This window comes from Thermobia domestica, chromosome 3 (genome assembly GCF_964235325.1).
Source record: "Thermobia domestica chromosome 3, izTheDome1.hap1.1, whole genome shotgun sequence".
Taxonomy (NCBI): domain Eukaryota; kingdom Metazoa; phylum Arthropoda; class Insecta; order Zygentoma; family Lepismatidae; genus Thermobia; species Thermobia domestica.
In genome coordinates this window covers 206,115,247-206,138,066 of record NC_137456.1, presented here as the reverse complement: position 1 = coordinate 206,138,066, position 22,820 = coordinate 206,115,247, and the positions used below count along the sequence as shown (strand labels likewise).

Below are 22,820 nucleotides of genomic sequence, written 5' to 3'. Positions count from 1 at the left end.
AGTTCGAAGACCCATAAGAAACGTATATATGAACCAACAAGTAATTGTTAGAATAGGAGAGGATATGACAGAGGAGAGTACAATTCGAAGGGGAGTTAGATAGGGATGCTGTCTCTCGCATTCATTATTTAATATCTATTTAGAAGAGATAGTGAAAGAGAGCCTACAAATTGAAGACATTTTAATAAGAGGTAGAGTTAGTAGGTCCATACGGTTTGCAGATGATATAGCGCTTGTTGTGGAATCTCAAGAGAAAATCAATAAGATGTCAGAGAAACCTTGAGGAAGGGCTGTGAAGAATATGGGATGAAAATAAATGTTAGCAATACAAAAGCAATGGTGATTGGCACAAATGGGGTCGGTGTCAAATATAGAAGTAAGAGGGGAGAAAATAAGTAGGTGACTAGTTTTCAAACCTGGGCAGTATTATTAGTAATGATATGAAATGTGAACGTGAAATAAAAGCAGAGATAGGAATGGCGAAAGAAAATCTATTTTATAGGACAGTGAAAAAGGCTCCTAAAATGCTTCGTAAAGAGTATTGTACGGATGGGTCAGAAACATGGATATTACGAAAAAAATATGAAAAACGACTAGAAACTTTCGAAATGTGGGTGTGGAGAAGAATGGTGAGAATTAGCTGAGTCGAGCGGAAAACGAATGAGAGGGTGTTAGAAATGGCGGAGAGGAAAAGAACAATTTTAGATGTTGTTAGAAGAGGAACAAGGAAACCACTGTACTTTTGACAACTTTACTTGTTGCCAGAAACCATCTGGACGACCAACTTCGGAATAAATAGCGTATGACAAGTGCTACAGAAATACGTATCATTGCCAAAACGCACCTGTTTACAATACTACCGCCTACGCGCGTGTTCCCCTCGGACGCACTCAGAGTTGTCCGGCTGACCAACCAGCTTCGCCCTGCCCTAACTCTATACCATACCATTTGTGCTTTTCAGTGCCAACCTAGTACAAGTTGGTTTGTCTTTTTTTTTTCTATTACAAACTGTAAAGGTTTACACGCCTGTTTTGAACGTAACTGACTTGGAACTCAACGTAACCTAATGTAACGTAACTTACCGTAATGTAATTTTTTTTTTCTATTTTCGTTGGTCCGGCGATACAGCACAAATGCCCTTATTTTATCCGTCGTAAAGCAGTTGTAATCATTTTACACCAGTAACCCAAAACTTGTAAAATACAGATGTATTATTTTGGATTTATTTCTGTCGCCTGCAGAAATCTTTTCGGTGCATTTTTACTATACGGATCCAGAGGTTGTAAAAGGTCCCAAAAAATTTAGGGAAGTTTTTAATTTGCCCATTTTATGTCGAGAACAGAACCCAACGAACCCCTGCGGGGCCGTGTAGTAAAACTGCACGATTTATCTTTTATAAACATGTCTTTCCAATGTAAAGTATTGAATTTTACCTGTAAAAATTCCAAAATGTGGTGCGCCAAATCTACACTAGCACCGAAAAGTAGTATTTTAAACTACACGTTACGGCGTCTTTAAAGGTAATCTTAACCGAAAATAATACTGTACAGGATGATATGAATATCTAAACCTCAACAAATTCTACTTCCAGCAATTTTTTTCCTCCGCACTCAGATCAATATGTTCATTTCAGTTCATATGTTTAAGAGCCACATTTGATATTTAAAGTTCCTTCTTCGCAACAAAACATCTCGCACTAATGTTCCAGAGTGAACATCTATTGAGCAAGGGCAGCATAATCACCCTCCTCTCGGGTAATTCAAACGACGAAACGATTCACTAAAATTATGCTCGAGAATCACATACGCTACGCCAGTGGTGCCCACCCCCTTTATATACATGACGCACCCCCCCTCAATTGTCTATCCATAGGTGTTCTTCCATGGGAAAAAAATCTTTTCGATTAATTTTTACACACCCTCAAGTATATTTATATAGATTTTTAACCCCCCCAAATATTTCAATGACGCAGTTTGCGTCATAGCCCCCCCCCTTGTGGGCACCCGTGGCTACGCACCTCAAATTTGCAAAGGTTATTGTAGCCGGCTGACATTTAGTATCTCCCCCAATTTTGCAGTTATAAGATTTACAGTGTTACTTACTTTACAAAATATAGCTGAGCTAGGGACAGCTAGCGAAGGGAGTTAGAACCAGCCAGGGCCAAGGACGCCGATCCTGGAGGGTCCGAAGGGGCCCGGGCCCTCCAAAGCTCATGTGGGCCCCCTCAATTTATTTGTAAATTAACAATATTTGGAATAATTTGAATGCAATTTTGTTTCAAAATCCTCATATATGCTTTCTGCATCTGAATGGGCCCCGAAATTTACAGAGAAATCGGCGCCCTTGCCCAGGGCCCTTGTATTTCTATCTTTATCACAATTTAGACAAATACAAGATACTCGGTTCTGGAACCATGAAACGAGTTGGGGGAGATACTAAATGCCATCCATTGTAGTCAATGAAAATTTGTTTCACATATAGATATATGTTTATTAGATCAACCCACATTATGCTTTTTTGTGTGTAATTATGATATATATTTCCAAATTATGCTTTAGTATGCTTTATTGTTAATTTTAATAGTCGTTCCACATTAATCGTGTATAATGTATAATATTTACTATACATTAAATATTCTAAATATATTGATCTATTTATTAATATTTTATGCAACCAGCTTTTTCATATTTAATGAACTATCCACTTAATACATTGTAAAGAGATATGCTTTACTCGAGTCAGTTTCTTGTATCACTTGTGTGCGCCTTAGATAGAGTGACCAACCGTCCCGTAAAAACGGGATTGTCCCGTTTTTTCACTACCATTCCCGGTGCCCCTTAAAATTTTCCCGGGACGCCAAAATGTCCCGTATTTACGTACATAAAATACAAGAAAGCTTTCCAATCTAAAATTTCTTAATTTATATTACTATTTTCTAATCACAAACCATAGAAAATACTAATATTATTATTTTCAAAGCTATATGATTAGAAATATATTCTAATATGTCTAATTACTGAGCAACGTCATTATGACCTTTGCAATATTGGATGTGGTGGCTGTCCTGTTTTCCCTCCAAGACACCCATTCCGCAAACGACAGTGCAAGGGGCTGAAAGTCTTATGAAAAACAAACTGTTTTTACTCTATGTTTCGGGCGGTGGAAGACTGAGGCGCTGTCACCAGTACAGTACAGTGTTTCCATGTAAGATGTAACACACCGTCATTTACGAAAGGGGAACAAAAGTATAGAACTTTTAAAAGTGAAAGTAAAAAGAAAACTAGCTGTAAGTGAAATAATGTTTAAAAGTAAGAAAAAGAAAATAAAGGGAGTTGGAATCCGATGCTCAGAGTAGTTTGTTATAAATTCTGCCACTGACAGATTTTGTTGATTAACAGATATTGATGAATGTTTTCTATATATTTTAGCAATGTTATCAAAGTTTCATTTTTTTGTTAGTTGCTGATAGTTACTTGTTATTTAATTAATTCCACAGCCTTTTCAATAGGTTTTAAAATGAAAAAGTGTAAATTTGCCCTTTTTGTGAGAGATACACAGAGAGAGAGAAAGAGGGAGAGAGAACGGAAAGGCAAAAATATATATTTAGGGAAGTAACCTATCCAAACGTAAAAAATTGTCCCGTTTTGTCTAGTTGAAGATTTGATCACCCTAGTCTTAGAGGTGCATATATATAGAAAGGGAAAGTAAAAGATGACACCAAAAAGTACAGAAAGTGCTTAAGTTCAAGAGGTACACATAACAATATAGTGTGGAGTTCTTGTGTACTATTCATTGTTGGCGGAAAATTTCTTCTTTTCCTTTTTTTTTCTTTCCACGTCAAAGGATTACACCGAAAAGTTTACAGAAAAAAAATGAGCTTTTCATTGTTGCATTGTTGTGTTCTCAATAATTTTGCATTGTAAATATTGGTTTTTAAAATATTGATACAACATGTTGAACTTTTTTTTTTAAACAAAAGATACACTGACCAAAGCTTAAAACCCATTTTATTTTAAATTATAACTTGTAACTGTTTCGGATATCTAGCATATCCTTCTTCAGACACTATATTCTTAGTCTTACTATGTTGAACTTGCAGTTAAACAGAATTTTCCAAGAATTATTTTGCTATATATTTTAAATTATGCTTTATGCTTTATTTTCTAAAATTATGCTTTTAAAATTAGTTTCTTCTGGACACTGTGTTCTTAGACAACTACAACCAGGTTCACGATACCAACCATATAGTATGTAAATTGCTGTTATGCTTATTATGCTTTTGGGTTGCCCTAATGATTGTCTTAATGAATATAACGAAATAAGCGACTCAGGATTTGGTTTTGTAAATGACAGATTGAGAGTTGGTTCTGCTACCATCATTAATAAAGGTTATTATGAAAGACGATAGATCCTGAAGATAATAGGGAAAAGAAGAAACAGCATGCTTGGACATCTTAATCGGCATTTTGATTAGATCACTGTATTGATAAATGACAAAAGCAGAAGGTAAACCAAGAAGACGAAGACCAAGGATAGAATATCTAGATGCAGTTGTGATGAAGAAACTTTATAAAAGTATAAATCAGCTCTCACAAGGTAGAGAATAGTTTTAAAATTTGGTTGGGTAAGAAGAAGAAAGCATTTCAACACAACGATTATGTTCAGGTCACATTTAGCAACATCTTTGTTTAAGCTGAACATACAGTTCATTCAAATTAATAGGCATAGTAAGGTATTAATGGCATAAGTTTTAAATTGTTCATGTCTTATTTAGAAAACTGAAACAAATTCTTTTTGTAAATAAAGATTGATATGGTATTGCATCATTAAAGTTGGGAGTACAAAAGATTACCTACCCCTAACGGGGTAACTATGTGGAAAAATTGATAAGATTTGTAACTAAGTGGAAAAACAAACTAACAAGTTTCTCAACCTTGCTGCGACATCTCCTTTTCAACTGCAATTAATTAATTTCCTGTTGATAAAACCTTTTGGGCAATCTAGTAGGGAAGTAGTAGAAGAAACAGAGTATAAAATGTTGTAAAGGTGTAAAATATCAAAATATGTGAACAAGCAGTAAATGCGATACACAATGTAACCAGCTCATCTAATATTAATGAAGAAAATTTTAACTTTTTAAGTAAACCTCGTATAAAAGCACTCTTAATTTTTTTTTCTCTCAGTAAACAAACGAATATCCATATGTATGTGTGTGTCGCGTCCGCGTCGGAAGTCTCGGTGAACCCTCTTGTCTCTCCAAATACGGTGCTAAAATTCAACACAGGGAGCAAACTTCGTCTCCAAAAATTCCTGGCTATAGGTTGCCATAGTTATTTTTAGCTCTGACATCAACAGTTTGCATTGTGAGCTTCTCTGCTTGGTAGAAGCACGGAGAGATGGAAAAAAGAACCAGCCAGCCAGCTCTGGATGAGCAGACGAACAACACTGCGCGAACTATGGTACATTTCTTACGTAGTTAATTATAGTGTTTAGCGCATTAAAAATTGTATGGTGCAACGATGATCCAATACTAAATATATGGTGCGTTGATGATAATGAAAATGTTGCCTCAAAAAGAAAAATTCAAGCCTTAAAACATTTGTTTGTAATTGTTACTTTTAAAATCGTCTTGAAAGCAAAGAGTTAAGTGCGCAATGGAAAAACTTCAAGACCACCCAAAAGAAGATAAAATGGAAAGTAAGGAAATTCATCCCTCCGACCTTAAGGACATCCCGCTGGAACCGCCAGAAATAATTTTTCTCCAGCATCAAAGTCAGTGAGAAGTGAAAGTGCGAAATAATAAAAAACGTACGATGTTCAATCGGTGGCTCGCAACTACCGCGTCTTCCGCGATTGCAATAAGAATAATTGAGCCAAATGTTAAATTGTATTACCATATTCAATTATTTAAAACAAAGTGTCAAAATGTAATGTAATGTGTGTTTGTGCAGTTTCAGTGTTGTTTATTAAAGTAAAAAGTGAAATTTCGCATATCCTTTATCAAAATAATTATCATAGTCTAAATTTATATTTTGTAGTTTAAGAGATTTTAATTTACTTTTCTTTCCAGCATAAATAACTAATGCCTATGCAACATAATAATTTTCGCATTATTAAATTGTATCGGCATTGAGAACACAATTAGAACCAGCTTTTATGTCAGTTTCCCAGAATGTTCTGGCCCGAACTCTGAACCATGTTGTCCAGTGGCTATATGGTCGGCTTTGGTAGAAAGTCCGAACTGCTATGAAGTCTAAAGGAGACGTCCAAAACATAGAAAATCGAATCCCGGATTGTCATGAATGCCTAAGCCCTCCTAGGGAACTGCAGCGCACGAACCCAAGACACTCATAAAATGTCTTCCCGAACAGGGACGTACAAGGATCGAATCCTGATACATTCATAAAATGGCTGTTCCTTCACAGGAACTTGAGCCACTACTCTCATAAAATGACAACCCGAACCAGGGACATACGGGAATTGAACACTAGTAACTCATAACAAGCAGTAATGGAGTTTAAAGTGGTTCTTCTTGAACTTCTGGGGGAAGAAGGAAACTCTCCCCCTTATGTTTCCATCTGTCAAGCCTTGGAATACGAGCAGGGACGTCATTTCAGGTTTAGCTTGGGGGCAAGATCCTTTACATTCACACACAAATATATATATGGGGCCGGATCCAGGATTGTCTAAGGGTGTTCATCGATAATTCCTAAAATAACCAATCACTGAAATTGTTCAAAGTGACATCCGACAAAATTCTTTACCCCTGACAATGCAGATGCATAGAACGGAGGGGAGTATTTTCAAGAAGCTCGCAAGTGTTATGCAGGAAAAAAAAATGTTCCTCTCTCCTCCTGGCTTTTTTTTTTTGATACTTGGCAAATGTTATGTTATTTGGCTTGGTGAATCCTTTTCCTTCAACCTTTAGAAAATCGACTTAAACTATTGCTTTTGCAAAGCTCTGCTTTCTTTTAAGCCCAAGACGGGACAATAATGGCATAAAATTTCGGAAAGTGTTGCTATTTTCAATGCTAGTTTCTCATATTAGATAGTGTATATTTACAACGAAAGGTTCCCCTAAACCCAGCCATATATATAGAACTAGCAAAAAAAGTTCTCTGGAACTTCGGACAGTGAGGATTAGTTTCGGCGATATAATGTACCGAAATCGTGGGAAAATGAATTTCAGAGGACTGTAATTCAAAAAGAACGTAACATAGTGAGTGCGGTACAGAACATGACACTCGAAGTCAAACCTGCTCGATTGAAAAATATGTTTCAAACCTCCGCAAGATGTGTGCGAGGTATTCCGCAAATGAACTTATGGATTCCTTATAATCTGGCAAGTAATTCCCATGTTCCCTTAGGGAATCCCTCTCACACATCTTAGAAGGGTTTGAAACATACATTTTTCAATTGAGCAGGTATGACTTCGAGTGTCATGTTCTACACCGCACTCTCTGTGTTGTGTTGTTTTTGAATTACAGCCCTCTGAAATTCATTTCCTACGATTTCTGCCCCTTATATCGCCGAAACTATCCCTCACTGACTAAAGTTCCACAGGACTTTTTTGCTAGTTTCGGTGTCGGGAATCAGCTCCTGTAGTTTGTTCAAGTAGTTTCTTACCACCCAGTGTATATATATATATAGTGAGAGATAGAGAGAAAGTGATAAATAGATGTACATCTTCAGTAGTCTAGTGTGTATCTTAGCACGCGTGCACAAGGTCTATCCCCAATGAGGGAAGATCGAACTTACTACAGTTGTTAGATCGTTTGTGCTTATAGTTTTTATATGTCCTGTAGGCATTATCTAACAAAGTGTTTACTGTTTAGATACAATAAATATTTAAAGAAACCTTTTGATCCATTAATATGACTGTAAACTTCATCCTTTTTACTATTTCTTAGAAAATAAAAAAAATCATTTGCTCTTCGATCTTTTGGTGCTGGACACTTTCAAATCATTTAAAATCTATATCCGCGTGTTCGCTACATATTCATATACTCATTAAAGTATACCACCTAGGGTTCACAGCCCGCAACTAAAGGGGTGCTAGGGGGCCTGCCCCCTAAACTTTACGTGCCCCCTCCAGACCTCAACACAAAAAACAATTTAGATATGTGCAAGAGAATTTTTAATGACTTGGCCCCCCCAAACCTCTGTGGCTGGTTGCGGGCCTGAGGGTTCATATTGTGGAACACAAGTGGAAAAGCAGAGAAGTGTATGCCTATATTTACTGAATACTTCATTAGTAGTCATACATTATTGATAAATTGTTCATTTTTCTGCAATATCTTAAAATCAGTCATTTATTTCTAAAGAACAAACAAATTAACAATTAACATCCATTTCTATTAAGTTCCAACTAGGGATGCGCACGAGTCGAGACATGTCTCGAATCTCGACTCGACTCGACTCGAATTCGAGTCGAGATTCGAGTCGAGACACACCTTGTAAAATTCGAGACGAGTCGAGACAAACGTATTTCTTGACTCGAATTTTCGAGTCGAGACACGAGTCGAGTCGAGACAGCTCGTAAAAATCTCGACTCGACTCGAATGTCTCGAAAATTTTTCTATAATTTTTTAATATTATCATGAAGAAAATTTTCACTCAGGAACAGCCTTGAAACCAATTCCAGCATTTATTACTTTAGAAAGGTACAGAACGCATAAATTTAATAGTTAATCTTTCGAGATCAACATTTAATTTTCAGCTCAATTCAGGTAATTAAAACTAATAATTAATGTCGTGATATTTGATTTACTTCAAATATAATAATAATAATAATAATAATAATAATAATAATAATAATAATAATAATAATAATAATAATAATTGATTATCTAGTTTGCATAAAACCATTGCATTAAAGTGAACATCATAAATTCTCTTAGTGAGCAATTGGCAGTCTATGGTAATTTAGCAGTTATAACTATTGTGTTTTTATTTCCATGACCGCAATAGGGCTACATAACTTCTGGACAGGGCCAGATTTAGGGGATGGGTCAAAGGTGCACATGCACCCCCTCCCCCTTTGTTGTAAATATACACTATATAAAATGAGAAGCTAGCAGTGAAAATGCCAGCACTTTCCTAAACTTTCTGCCATCATGTTTCCGTTTGGGGCTTAAAAGAAAACAGAACTTTGCAAAAGTTTAAGAAAAAGGGTTTCCAAAAGTTTGAAGGGAAAGGATTCGCCAAGGAAAACAATATAGCATTAGTCAAGTAGGGAAGAAAACAGAAATCAGGAGGAAACAGTAGCGTAGCCAGGATGTGTGTTTGGGGGGGGGGCAAGTGCTGTTATAGGTACATATAGGAAAATTACAAACAAAAAAATATATAAACATCAAAATATATTAAAAAATACAAACATCAAAGTACCAAAGTACATTGTCGGACCTCTTTGGGGGGGCCCTCCAGGTCCCCCCTTCCCTACGCCACTGGGACGAAAGAAGAAATTTTTTTCGTGCATATCACTTACGACCCTCTTTAAAATACTTTCCTCCATTCTATGCATCAGTGTTGTCAGGGGTAAAGAATATTGTCACATGTAACTTCGAAGAGTTTCAGTGATTGGTTATTTTATTAGTTATTGGTGTACCCCCCTCAGACAATCCTGGATCCGGCCCGGATTCTGGATTATTCACTTACCCAACCACGTGTTACGGATAATATATAATGAAACATTTATTGTACATCACATAGGCCTATTATGATACGAGACTATTTTACAAAATATATTACAATAAATCGACTGCTTGGATGCCAAGAACTAGTACAGGTATCTTTCACTTGTATAGATAGGTATTTTTTTAAAAGGAGTTCTTTAAACACTAAATAAAACAATAAACTACATACAGTAGTTATGGCTTTGGTTCCCAACATAAAAGAAATATGGATTGTTCATGAGATATTGAGCTTCAACTTTCACTCTTGGAAATTTTAAAATTTGAGTTAGACCACTTGGCATCAAAGCAGTTCACTGTGAGATAAATACACTTCTCACTTTACTCTTCTGGTTGCAACGCTATTTCCTTTCTCTCTCTCTCTCTCTCTCTCTCTCTCTCTCTCTCTCTCTCTCTCTCTCTCATGACAATTCCAGATAGTTTTGTTTTGTGCTCGGAGTATATTTTATATTCACCTAATAAAATTACGGACTCATTTTGCAATCAGTTTTAAATTTACAGAAACTATTAATATAAGTCCACAATCAAATCGAGCTAATTGTTTAATGCATTTCGAAGGCTTCATAATTGTAACATTTATGTAGAACGAAACTATGAACGTAAAGTGGACTCGACCTAGCCCCGGGTCCGCTGTGACTCAGTGGCACAGCTTTCACCCTTGGTGTGTGAGGACTCTGATTCGATCCCAGCTGGTGCCAACTGGGCTTTGTGGCACAGAAACACCGCGTATGTGGACTTTCTCGTGGTTCTCTAGTTTCCTCCCACCTACTTCATCCCAACATTTCATTCATTCTCAACGTCACCGTTTCCTTTAGCATACAGGGCAAAATCGTGCGACGTGAAGTAATACTGAAAGATTTCATTTCGAGTTAGCCGCCCAAAATTTGCCCTACTCTGTTTTAAGCTATGGTTGAAGACCTGAGTTGGAGGTGTGAAATCCAGGATGCAAACACTTTGCTCATGAAGTAAGAAACAGTAATTCCTATACTGCTCTAACTTAAGATCTTATAAGCACATAATGTTGAATAAGGATTCACTTCATCCCACCAAGTCAGAGACGTGAATTATTGATTATAAGCTCCTAAATAAGAATGAACAATCACGTATTCCAGCTTTCCCGTTTTTAAAGGAGGTAAGAAGTTATTTCGTATAACACTAAAATTTCTGTGATTTTATTCATTAAACTTTATTTTTCCTCATGTAACTCGGACACATCTGCTAGTATATGTACTTAAGTATACACTGTTGTGAAACTCTTAGGACAAAAGTAAATTCCGCGTGCTATGTCACTTGCGAAATTAAGTGGCATAGATTGGTGGAACTTGAACCATGCATAGAAAGTATGATACAGGAAGCAATACAAAGAAACACATGGTTAGAGAAAAAATGACACTTTTATTCAAAGTCAACGCTGAAACCACTTCGATTCATGATGTCTCCTCAGATATTACAGAAGGTACTAAGTGGTCCTTACAAGGTTCTGTGATTACCACAGACAGTGATGCATGCTCTGCACTGTACTTCCATGCTACTTACAAGGTTGGTAATGAGTAGACGTCAGATTTTTATGCAAGTGCATATTTTATTTGCTTATATGCATCTCTGTTAGACTTGGTAGGGGTTTCTAACAACGATAATACAGTTCGAATTTGAAGTTTTATAGTGCATATAAATGCATATTTCAAAGGTTGATGCATATATTAGTGCTTAAGAGTAGATTCAGCATATTCTATGTTTTTATTCAAGATATATGCCTATAGCATTTGCATGGGAGCGTGAGAAATGCCTAGTTTATGGAGAAACAATATTGTTAGCAACCAAGACAAACAAGAGATAAGCTTGTTATAAAATCCTACAGGTTTTTTTCTCACCTCTTCGTCGCTTTCTAGAAGGACTATACAGAAAATGGATTTTTTTTAAAAAAAAATGCACGGCCATTCTCTTGTAGAAGGCGAAGGAGAGTTTAGAGGAAGGAATAATTGGTACACTTCTTCCTCCCTGCTCTCTCTCTGCCTAGTATATTTTCTTTATATTATTGTTTCCGAAACACCATTCCAGACAAATGCTTTTCGGTAGAAAAGTTAGAAACAAACCATCCCACTCTTGGACAAAGTGGGCAACATGCGGTACTCAGGTCAAAGAACCTGCTTTGGAAATTTTCGTGCAATTTAGGTTACTGAGAGGGTATAGTTTCTTCAACTATGCCGCCTTCTACTATGGCTCGTGCCATAAATAAGTCATCGTCTGATCATATGGGAAACACCGCTAGTTGTACTTGCCTGACATCTGTTTCATATTCATATTAGCCAGTGGCGGCGATAAAGGGCGCGCAGACCCCAGGGTACGGGGAAGCAGACTTGAGGGGGCCTCTACAAGGTATGTTCAGCAAGGCACCTTTCACTTGTCATTTATAATTTTAATGCGTTTTGAAAGCGTTTCTACACAGCCTATAATTAATTCTAACAGTTTCACAGAATTAAACCAGTTGAGAATGCTCAATGAGCATTGCCAAAACGAACTTAAAAAGAATGGAGAGATAGAGCGGGAAGGAAAACTGTCATTGTTCCTAAATGTAAAAGTAAATCTTTTTATCTGCACCAACTTCTCTCTCGCAAAAATTAATAAAATATTAACTCTCTATGACTTACAGTTCTCGAGATATGGCTGCTTAAATATCTAGAAATTTGAGCTTTTTGGCTAATATCTGGGGAACGGTGGCCAGTTGCCCACTAGACAGTTAATCAGTGGGCAATGGTTATTATTTGGTATTAAAATGTTCACCATCCTCTCAGGTATTGATGAATATCAATATCATCTCTCTACAACTTACGGTTCCCAAACTATGGCTAGTTAATAAATAGTTGTAGAGAGATTATATTGATATTCATCAATACCTAAGAGAATGGTAAATATTTTGGTACCAAATAGTAACCGGTGGCCCTTGGTTAACTGTCTACTGGCCAACTGGCCACTGTTCCGCAGATATTGGCCCAAAAAGTTCGAATTTCTAGATATTTAAGCAGCCATATCTCGAGAACTGTGAGTCATAGAGAGATGATATTTTGCTAATTTTTGCGAGAAAGAGAAGAAAGTGCGGATAAAAGGATTTACTTTTACATCTAGGAACAATGACAGTTATCCTTCGCGCTTCACATCCCCATTCTTTTTAAATTCGTTTTGGCAATGCTCTTGGAGCATTCTCAACTGGTTTGTAATGTAAAAGCTACAAAAAATTACCTGGTAAAATAGTTTGAACCGAGTCATTTGTTCGGAGACGGTTGAGTAAATGGAAAACTTCGTGAACACGTTTCCCATCATTTTCAAGGGTACACTTTTTGGGGGTAAAAAAGTTTGCCCCAGGGTTCCCCGCAGCGTCCCAGACGGGGTCCAACTCAAAAGTTTCAAATGGCAAAGGGGGTTAAGTAGCACATCGTTTGAAAGCTGTTGTAAAATGAAGGGAAATGGAGCAAGTCTCGACTCTCTACGACAACCCTGTGCAAAATGGCGGCGGGTCAAAATGTAAACAAAAACTTAATTGAAAAGTCCACGCCCACCCCTATAAATCGAAAATGGTGAGACAAATTAAAAACAGGAAAGGACGTGTGGCATTACGAGATCGAGCTAAAGAGAATTTCACAGTGAATATCAAGCTCAATCTCGAATTAGTGAGAATCTTGACTAGTGTGATCCTCATAGAGATTAGCGAACGCGAGCTCCATTGAGGATAGAGAGCATGAGCCCGAGTGAGTCACGGTTGCAAAATTACCATTTTTACTTCTTTCTTTCTATCTTTTTTCCCTACTCGAATGCGTAAGGTTTATGAACAGCAGAAGTGCTTGCTAGAAAGACCTTAATTAGCATGTGCTTGAATTATCCATAGGAACTGCTTAGATATCTAATGCAACTTACGTTCGCATTTCAACAATTCAGGTTGTAATTAAAACCTTGAATACTGAGCAGATGAACAAGCAGAATGTTTTGTTGGGGTGCATTTCTAATACGCAATTAATTCTTACAACAAATACAACTCTATAGTATCTGAAGCGGCTTGAGTTGGGTTGAATGAAAACGTGAATATCTATTCGAACTGCGAAATGTGTTGTTAATTATCATGAACTGGAACAATTAGGGAAAAAAATGGAAGCGCGACTGATGAGCACCACACATCAAAATTTCACAAGGCGTGGTCAAAGCTCACACGTCAAAAACCAGAAAAAAAGATTGTCCCATCAACTAACCGTTGTCTTGTCCAAGTCAGTTGCTTCTTGTCATTGTGAAATTTCCTATAAGTTAATCAGAATGTTGAAAATTTCCTACATTTTAAATTTATTTATTATGTACTGATCAGTCAGAACATTATGACTACCAACCTACTATCGACATAAACCCGTTCAGGCGATATATGTGTCACCAGCCGACGAATGCCTGTAAGTCAGTCACACGTACGGTGCATGTAGTATCAGTGAGAGTGCTGGCCGTGTGTAGAATGGGGAAGGCGCGCGATCTGAGTTTGACCGAGGGCAGGTTGTAATGAATGGCCCCCGGAAACTCGGCAGGAGAATTTCGGAAATTGCAGGACTTGTCGGGTGTTCGAGGAGTGCCGTGGTGAGTGTCTTCAACAAGTGGCGAAACCAAGGGGAAACAACGTCCAAACGTCGAGGGGTTCGGCGTCCCCACCTCATTACAGATGTCGGACGTCATAGGCTGGGGAGACTGGTAAAACAAGACAGGCAGCGAACTGTGGCAGAACTAACATCATACTTTATTACTGGGCAAAGTGCACCAAACACCCCTAACGATGGGCCTCCGAAGCACATGCCCCATCTATGTGCTAATATTAACACCACGACATCGGCAACTACGACTGAAATGAACACATGACCATCGTCATTAAACCTTGGCACAGTGACAGACCGTTGCAATGTCTGAAGAATCCCGATACCTTCTTCATCATGATGATATGAGGGTGCGAATCCGCCGTGTTCCAAGGGAACAGCTCCTTGACACCTGTACTGCGGGACGGAGACAAGCTGGCGGCGGCTTAATTATGCTCCGGGGAATATTCACGTCAGCATCCATGTGTCTAGTGGAGCTCGAGCAAGGCACCATGACGGCCAAGGCGTATCGCACACTGCTTGCAGACTACGTACACCCCTTCATGACGACCTTGTTTCCCAACGGTAGTGACATTTTTCGGAAAGATAATGCACCATATCACAAGGTCAGGATTGTGATGGAGTAGTTCGAAGAACACAGGGGCAAGTTCCAAGTGATTTGCTGGCCGCCCAACTCGTCGGATCTGAACCTAATCGAACACAGATGGGATGTGATTGAACGTAACTTCAGAGCGCATCGCTCCCTCCCCAGAATTTACGGAAATTAGGTGACCTGTGTGCAAGGGCGCCGATCCTGGGGGGCCAAGGGGGCCCAGGCTCCTCCAAAGCTCATATGAGTCCCCGAATTGTACTTATGAGTATACAATATTTGGCAGAATTTGAATGCAAATTGTCTTAAAATCCTCATATATATGCCTTCTGCATCTGAATGGGCTCCCCAAATTTACAGAAAAATCGGCGCCCTTGCCTTTGTACCAACCAACTCTCTCCAGTGACCTTTCAAGAATCATTGCGTCCATGCCAAGACGCGTCACCATTGTTATCCGTGCTAAAGGTGGACACACTGACAATAAGGTAGGTAGTCATAATATTCTGGCTGATGTGTGCGTATATTTTAACTCGTATATTTTGTCTCGACTCGAATTTCGAGACGTCTCGTCTCGAATTCGAGTCGAGTCGAGACAGAAACTGTCGAGTCGAGACAGAAACATATTTTCGAGTCGAGACACGAGTTGAGACAACATTTTCTCGAGACGAGTCGAGACAGGCTTAAATCTTGACTCGACTCAACTCGTGCGCATCCCTAATTCCAACTACTTTCCCCATATTTTATCTTTCTAATATGTGTGTGTGTGCCAAAATTAGAGTAGGCAATTGCCCCCTCCACTTTCTCTTAAATTACTGCCTTGTGTACAAAGGATGATCTACGGATTACATTAGATTAAGAAAGTCATATGGCTTAGGAGAATATAACGGAGCTGTAGTAGTTGATTAAAGATTGAGATTATTGAAGTAAACAGTGGCGTATTTAGGGGAGGGTCTTCCGGGTTTAAGCCCCCCCGAAATCTTACTTACTATAGTAAAGTATATGAAATTCTTGCAGAATTTTCATATTTCAGGCAAAGCTCCCCCAAAAGTTAGCAAAGTCCTCCCCGAAACAAAATCGTAAATACGCCACTGGAAGTAAATGATAGATTACAGTGACGCTTTTAATGGAGAAAATCCTGCGCACTTGAATGGGACCATAGATAAGCATGTAGTGCAAGGAAATAAGAAATACCAATTGGTAGTGCTGTATGTTGGCAGTAGCACATTGTAGTGTTCCGCAAGCCCTAACGATATTAGTGTATGGGAGTCTGGTCGGTATTGAGTCGAAGATGATTGAACAAGATATTTTGAGATTGAATTCAGGGTGAACGAGGTATCCAGGAACGTTTCGAAGGGTTAGGTTCTCTTCGGTAGTAGCATTTTAACTGGTCCACCTCTATCCTGATGTTTACAGTTTGGTATTCACTCTTCTGTTGACCTTCAAGAGATGGGATGAATATTGTGGCCGGTAAGTTCAGTTGAATAGACGAGAACAATTATACAATTCGTAGGCCTCCTCATAACTTGGAATGTATTTGTGTTATTGGGAATATATAAAAGTGACCAGAAATCCTTTGCTGTGTATTTTATACATCTTTTTCTCTTTTAATATTGATCAGAATTCAGTTAAAATAAGCAGGTTGTGCGATAGGGAAAGAAAGACATAGAACATTCTATCACTCAAGTACAGCTAATTGTGGGTTTTAAACATACAAAACATTGCGCAACTGATATTGGATAAGCCTCCACCATAAATAATAAAGTGTAGCCAAGCAATGCCGGAGTAAAGTGCAAATTGTGAGGTATATGAACTACAACCCTCATCTGCAATTTTCCTGCATTTACCTGTTTAGAGAAATCCCTGTAAATAAGTACAGCTTCTGAATGATGTTGAATAATATAATTCTCCCATAAATGACCTATCATAGAATGAGTAGTATTGCGTAACCAGTGGAGCGAAATTTCTGGTAATTCCACTAGTGTAAGATTTAAGAATGTGGAGTAGGATGACAAGAAAGTTTAGGCGTATAGCAAACTAGCAGCGTTCACCCCGCTTCGCTGCGGTCACCCCGGAACGCAATAAACTTTGTTACTTAGATAATTTTTACTTTTTCGCTTTCAAGTGATATGATAAAAACCATAGAAGATTGCAGTAAATGTTAACATTATATCGCCTGTCATTTATGTTAACCCGCCCCGCTTCGCTGCGGTCACCCCCGAACGCAATAAACTTTGTTACTTAGATAATTTTTACTTTTTCGCTTTCAAGTGATATGATAAAAACCATTATAACGCCTGTCATTTATGTTAACCCGCCGAGTGACACGGTCATGCGGGTTGCATATACATACGTTTATTTTTATACCTATGATGAACTAACAAAGGATTTGTACGTAATGGACACCTGAATGGTCAATTATCTCAAGACACTGGTAATTGAAAATTAAAGTGATATGATAAAAACCATCTAGGGTCCAAATCCTAATAACCCCCCAAAAATAAAAGAAATTGGTTCAGCCGTATTAGCGTGATGAGCGGACAAAGGATTTGTACGTTCTCTTTTATATATATAGATTAAATTCATAGGGCTTTATGCAGAGTCGTTCTGACGCTTGATTAGTGCCACACTAAGCAGTTCAACTGCCACATGTTTCCTGCAGTAGCCAGGCCTTTGTTATGATGCCAATCATACGTCAAAACGCTTCTGCATGATTGGTAGAATATAGCATAAATTAAACCTAACTTTCTTACAAGGCTGTCTGTATTCTTTATTATAAATTAACGAGAAAATTATGTTTAATTTATGTTTAAGATGGACACAAGGCCTTTTTATAAAAATATTTAAGAATATAGCAATGATGTTTTAGGGATGAAGGACAACGTTGTAGTTGTTATACGGTTCAAAATGAAGAGTTTGGCCTCATGAAATCTTCGTAATTAATAAGGAATGCTTCCCACTTCTTCATGGAGTGAGTTTCGAGGTTGTCGTAGTAATGTGCGAAATATTCCTTCTCCAGAAGGAGACTGGATTTTAAGTGGAAACAATCGTTGGTGATTACCTAACAAAATTAATGCTTATAGCCTACTAAGACTATTACTAAGTCGATGGCATTTCCTTTTACCAAGGGTGTTATAAAATTGCCATTTAATCACATTCTATCCTTATTTTTTTTTAACTCTTAATTGTTTATTATTTTTTACATACTAATAAAATCAATAATTATTTAAAAATTTAAAATTACAGAAACAAATAGAAATTTGAATATAACATTTTTACAACAATTAATTTTCCGACATTCTTAGATGAAAACCTCGGCTGAATATATGATTCTTTACAAATATTTAAAATAATAATATTGATTCAAACGGTGGTCAATCTATCCTTAAATCGAAGATAGTGAAGAAGAAAAAAGAAAAGAAGAAGAAGACTACAATGGTACCTTAACACCGAGCGGGAGGCCTAAAACTAAAGTTGAGAGCAATAACAAAAGCTTGCGATAAGGAAAGCAAATATTGTAGCTAAATTAGCACATTAATTTAGAAAGAAATAGTGGCGTTGAATATAGAAAAAAGGACGTAGTACATTGTTTATAAAATGGCAAAGAGGTATAGTGACCAGGAAGGAACGTTTTTTTTTTTTTTTTTTTTTTTTTTTTTTTTTTTTTTTTTTTTTTAGGATGGGCATTCTAATGTTGACTCCTTAATAAGAAGTTAGCTGTATGGTATAGCAAAATAACACTAGAGTAAGAAATCTTTTTTTAGTTATAATATTGGAAAGAAGTATATATTCATGAATCATGCTACCGAACTACATTTATCTCATTAAAATGTCAAGTTAATTGGTGCTACTAAAATGTTACTAACGTGTGCACAAAGCCGAAGTGTCACCCAAAAATGTTTAAAAAACAAGGTATATGTTTTTACATCATAGGAAAGAAAATGGAAGTGTCAATGGTGGCTTCGTCCTATGCAGAAATTCATGACCAAACATATATAATATTTTATTATTATTAAAAATATTGGGTTCATTCGAACAGACGGTTCTACCAAATAGAAACTTTGTAGGTAAAGTACGATGTGAAGCATTTTTCGTGAAGGAAGGAGAAGAATGTAAATATTTACTGTTAGTGCACAGCATATTAAATTGAATTTTGAGTGATTGTAAAAGTATCGTGTGTGTGAGTGTGCTCTTTTACTTTCCTCGTTTATTCGTATACCCACCTCGCTGACGCGCCTGCTCCCTATGGTAGCACACTCTCGTTACTGCTCGGGTATCCCTGTTGCGCTTCTGTCCTGACTATTGGCTTGCTTTCATGCTTTTTAGTGACCACCTATCACAAGTTGGTTCGTGTCTTATGCAGTGTAGTTTTTATACTGAGCCCCCCTGAAGTCAATCTGCAGGGTCTCCTCATTCAGTGCATACCTTGCTACAGGAAATATAAAATCCTAAGCTAACCAGAAAATGTGAGGAATATGTGCAAATTAGGGATGGCCAAAAATTCGAATCTCAGATCTTGATTCGTATCCAAATTTTATAGTGAACTGTCTGAAAACTGATGTAAATGGTAACAAATTCTTGTGTTTAACTCCTCTTCGAAACTTAATGTCAGCTTCACATTGAAAATTTATTTTATTCTTAGAAAATAAACTTGACTATTTTCTCATATACAAATGAAACATCTTTTAAATAAGACCCTTCTAATCGCAGGAATACTGGACAAAACAAACTCTTTATTAATAGTAGAATGCAGCCGTTTTTTCCTTGATTCTATCACTCAAACGGTGCAGCAAGTATGCATAATACGGTCCGTTGATTGTTTCTCCTTTTTGAAGATAAGCAATGAAACTTTTCCCATGCAACACCCCCCCCCCCAAAAAAAAAAAAAAAACGCCATTACCATGCCAGCAGATATTTTGACTGTTCTTTCGTCTCAGGTGTGAAGTGAACCCAGGTTTCATCCATGGTTATGAATCGACGCAAAAACTCAACTTTGTTGGTAGAAAAACCGCCAAACACTCGATTAAAACCCTCACGACACAGTTTTTGTTCCATTCTAAGCAAACGCGGCACTCTCCTCGCGCACTTCTTTCTCATGTCCAAATTTTCAGTCAATATGCGATGTACAGCACTTTTTGAAATGCGTACCATGTCTGTTAGCTCGCGCACTTTCAATTGACAGTCATTCAATGTCGTTGTGTGAAAAAAATTGTCGTGGTTCACCTCATTTGCTCGATTACTGCGGTGTTGGACTTTGCAGCTAGAAAGTTCTTGTTTAAACTCTGCTACCCAATATTTTACTGTTGTAAACGAAGGAGTAGAGTCCCCCAGAATACAATCTAGCTCGCTTTTAATATTGATTGGCCTAAGATCTTTCAAATGGAAATATTGTATCATGTAACAATTAACCATTTTATGTTGACAAATTCACTGAGAGCGTTCACTATTCATGGCTCCCAAATAAATACTAAACAACGTAGCGTCTTCAAACTTAAGCTTTGTAAGGTTGGTACATTCGTCCATAGTAATGCTTTTCAAACAACTTTCAGTTGTACGTCAGGTAGGGTACTTCTGGGAATGTCATACGTCGTGGTTGTGACAATAATATAATAACAGAACGCTCAAAAAGACAAGTGGGTTTTCAAGTATATTTTTCGGGCTGGCCCCACTTACGCATGCCCTGGATATGTCCAACTATGTATGCAAAAATGTAATAACTTTGTTTCCAAAGTGCTTATTTTAAATATATCCTTCTGAAGCCAAGTTTCGAGAATAAGATCGTTTTGAACAATTACTTACAACCACTTTAGCACATTTTTACTATACTATAACATCTATGTGTAGAATATAAACGTTCAACACTATTGCGCTATATTCAATACATGAAGAGCAATCTAACGAGGTTGCTATAACGGAGTACATGCATGCACTGTTCTAAGAGATACAAACTTTCTCAGCGTTACTCTTGGGCGTTGTGTACAATATGGGAAATTTCCGGTGTTGGTAGTAGTTTCTTTAAGATATTGCTAGTGGACATATAAAAATATATGTATGAATACACGATATTTGTCTTTAGGCTGATATATTCAGTCCAAGCAACACTGAAGTCCACTATGCACTTTTGTTTCCTTTTGAGTGTAGGGTCAACAAATATTTATCATAATCTATAAACATATCCGATCAACTTCGATGAAAAGTATAATAAGTTTGTTAAATGTTTTAGATTAACGATACGTAAAGAAAAACAACTTGAATAATTTGCCAGGAAATCTACGAAGACTTCACAGGCCAAAGATATTGATTTCATCGTTATAATTGCTTATAGTTTTTTCATAGTCATGTTTTCTTTAAGAATGCTTCTTAATAATTATCGAACCGCAGTAGATTGTCGTCAATATGCGTCGTATGTTCACATTCTACTTTGGATGTTTTTCCAACTGTGTATTATCTAGTTTGTGTCTGGTAAAAATTATTTTTTAAAGGAAACGTATGAGTTGCCGCTAAAATTGTTACAGAAAATGAAATAAATAGTTTATTCTTCCTCATTTTCAATTGTATGCAAAAATTGTAAAAAGTAAAACCTGAGAGGGAGACTCATGTTGTTAGTGTTTACAGGACTCCTATGTTTTAGTACATACAGAAGTGTGGTAAATGACCATAAAAATGTTTTTCTACATAAATAGGCAACTTAACAGGTATTCTCATTCCAACTTTGCACCTTTGCACTAAAAGTGCAGAATGTGCTCATAAAGTGATTCAGTCTTAATATGAATTACTTAACCTGGTGAACAGGGCCATAGCATCACTGGCCGAAACAGTACAGAAAATCTCTTACAGACTCAATAAACTTAATTAGTGTTTTCATTTACTGTTTTAATAATTGATTAAAAATGCATCTATCTATCTCTTTAAGTAAATACAAAGATGAGTCATATGTTTTCCAATGTTCTGGTACACAACATATCTGTATTTCGGTACGTGACGTTTGGGCGTGGACGTTTGGACCCCGCCGTTTGGGCACTGGACGTTTGGGCGCCAGACGTTTTGGCGCGAGTTAAATTAAAAAGTCATAATGTTAGGCGCTGAGTACTAAGTTCGAATCAAGATATCACAAGGTGTCTACTGTAGTGGAAGTCCTTGAATTATACTGGATTTTGTTTTACATACTAGAAATACTGGAATTTCAAAATTCTAAAAACTGAATTAACAATTAAATTTTGTAAATTTAAGTTTCAACCAAAGTTAAGTGTGCTTTTTTATTTGATAAATTTTCAAGCCAAAGGTAAGTAGACCAGACTAGATATGATTGACTGCATTACATACATAATAAGCCTATTCCATTAAAAAACTTAAAACAGGCCTTCTACTGTAGTTATGCAATAAGTGTGAATGTCAAACACATTTCTAGTGGCTAAATGACCAATATATGTACACTTAACTATTATTTTTCACTTTGAAATCGTTCTTTTTTATTCTTTCGCCACTTTCTTTAATGCAGATTAAATTCTTACAATGAGACGAAAAAAAAAGTGTGTTAAGTTTTGACTTTTATATTGGAATGTTAATAAAAAAAAGTGATACCAGAAATACGGCATACTGTAGTTCTTAAACTCAATGTCTTAGACACCCTGTATGCGAAATATCTTTCCCTCAACTCGATTAGGATTTAGGATTTTTAGATTTCTGGGCTCTCGGCATCTAAGGCCATTTAGCCCGTCACGTTTGAGGGGATACACTATCCGGGGAAAGGGAAGGAAGGAAGCGGCCTGGACCTATAAATTAGGTACCACCCCGGCATTTTGCTGGTGTGAATGAGGAAAACCTTATTCACGGTGGCTGGCCTGAAAGAGCCTGTTACACTTTTTCCGACTGAGTGCCCCCAAGGCGAGAGCGTTAGCGACTACGCTACGCGGGGCCACTTCCCTT

General features: G+C 37.2%; 2 protein-coding genes across 4 annotated transcripts in view; one reads left to right on the top strand and one right to left on the bottom strand.

The window, feature by feature from the left end:
• Nucleotides 1-1,801, bottom strand: part of Dpit47 (DNA polymerase interacting tpr containing protein of 47kD) — a 63,543-nt gene extending 61,742 nt beyond the window's left edge. Inside the window, exon 1 of the mRNA XM_081752124.1 lies at nucleotides 1,434-1,801. The gene's annotated coding sequence lies outside the window, so the exon portion shown is untranslated. The remainder of the gene's footprint in view (nucleotides 1-1,433) is intronic.
• A 16,507-nt stretch (nucleotides 1,802-18,308) lies between these two features.
• Nup37 (nuclear pore complex protein Nup37) overlaps nucleotides 18,309-22,820 on the top strand; it is a 103,604-nt gene continuing 99,092 nt past the window's right edge. For 2 of the 3 annotated variants that reach the window (XM_081752123.1, XM_081752121.1), the window contains exon 1: nucleotides 18,309-18,502. Coding sequence is in view for 1 of the 3 variants with exons in the window: in XM_081752121.1 (XP_081608247.1) it covers nucleotides 18,492-18,502 (11 nt within the window). In the remaining 2 variants the exon portion in view is untranslated. Of the gene's footprint in view, nucleotides 18,503-18,574; nucleotides 18,640-22,820 lie in introns of those variants that run through there. The other variant, XM_081752122.1, reaches the window with a different exon arrangement.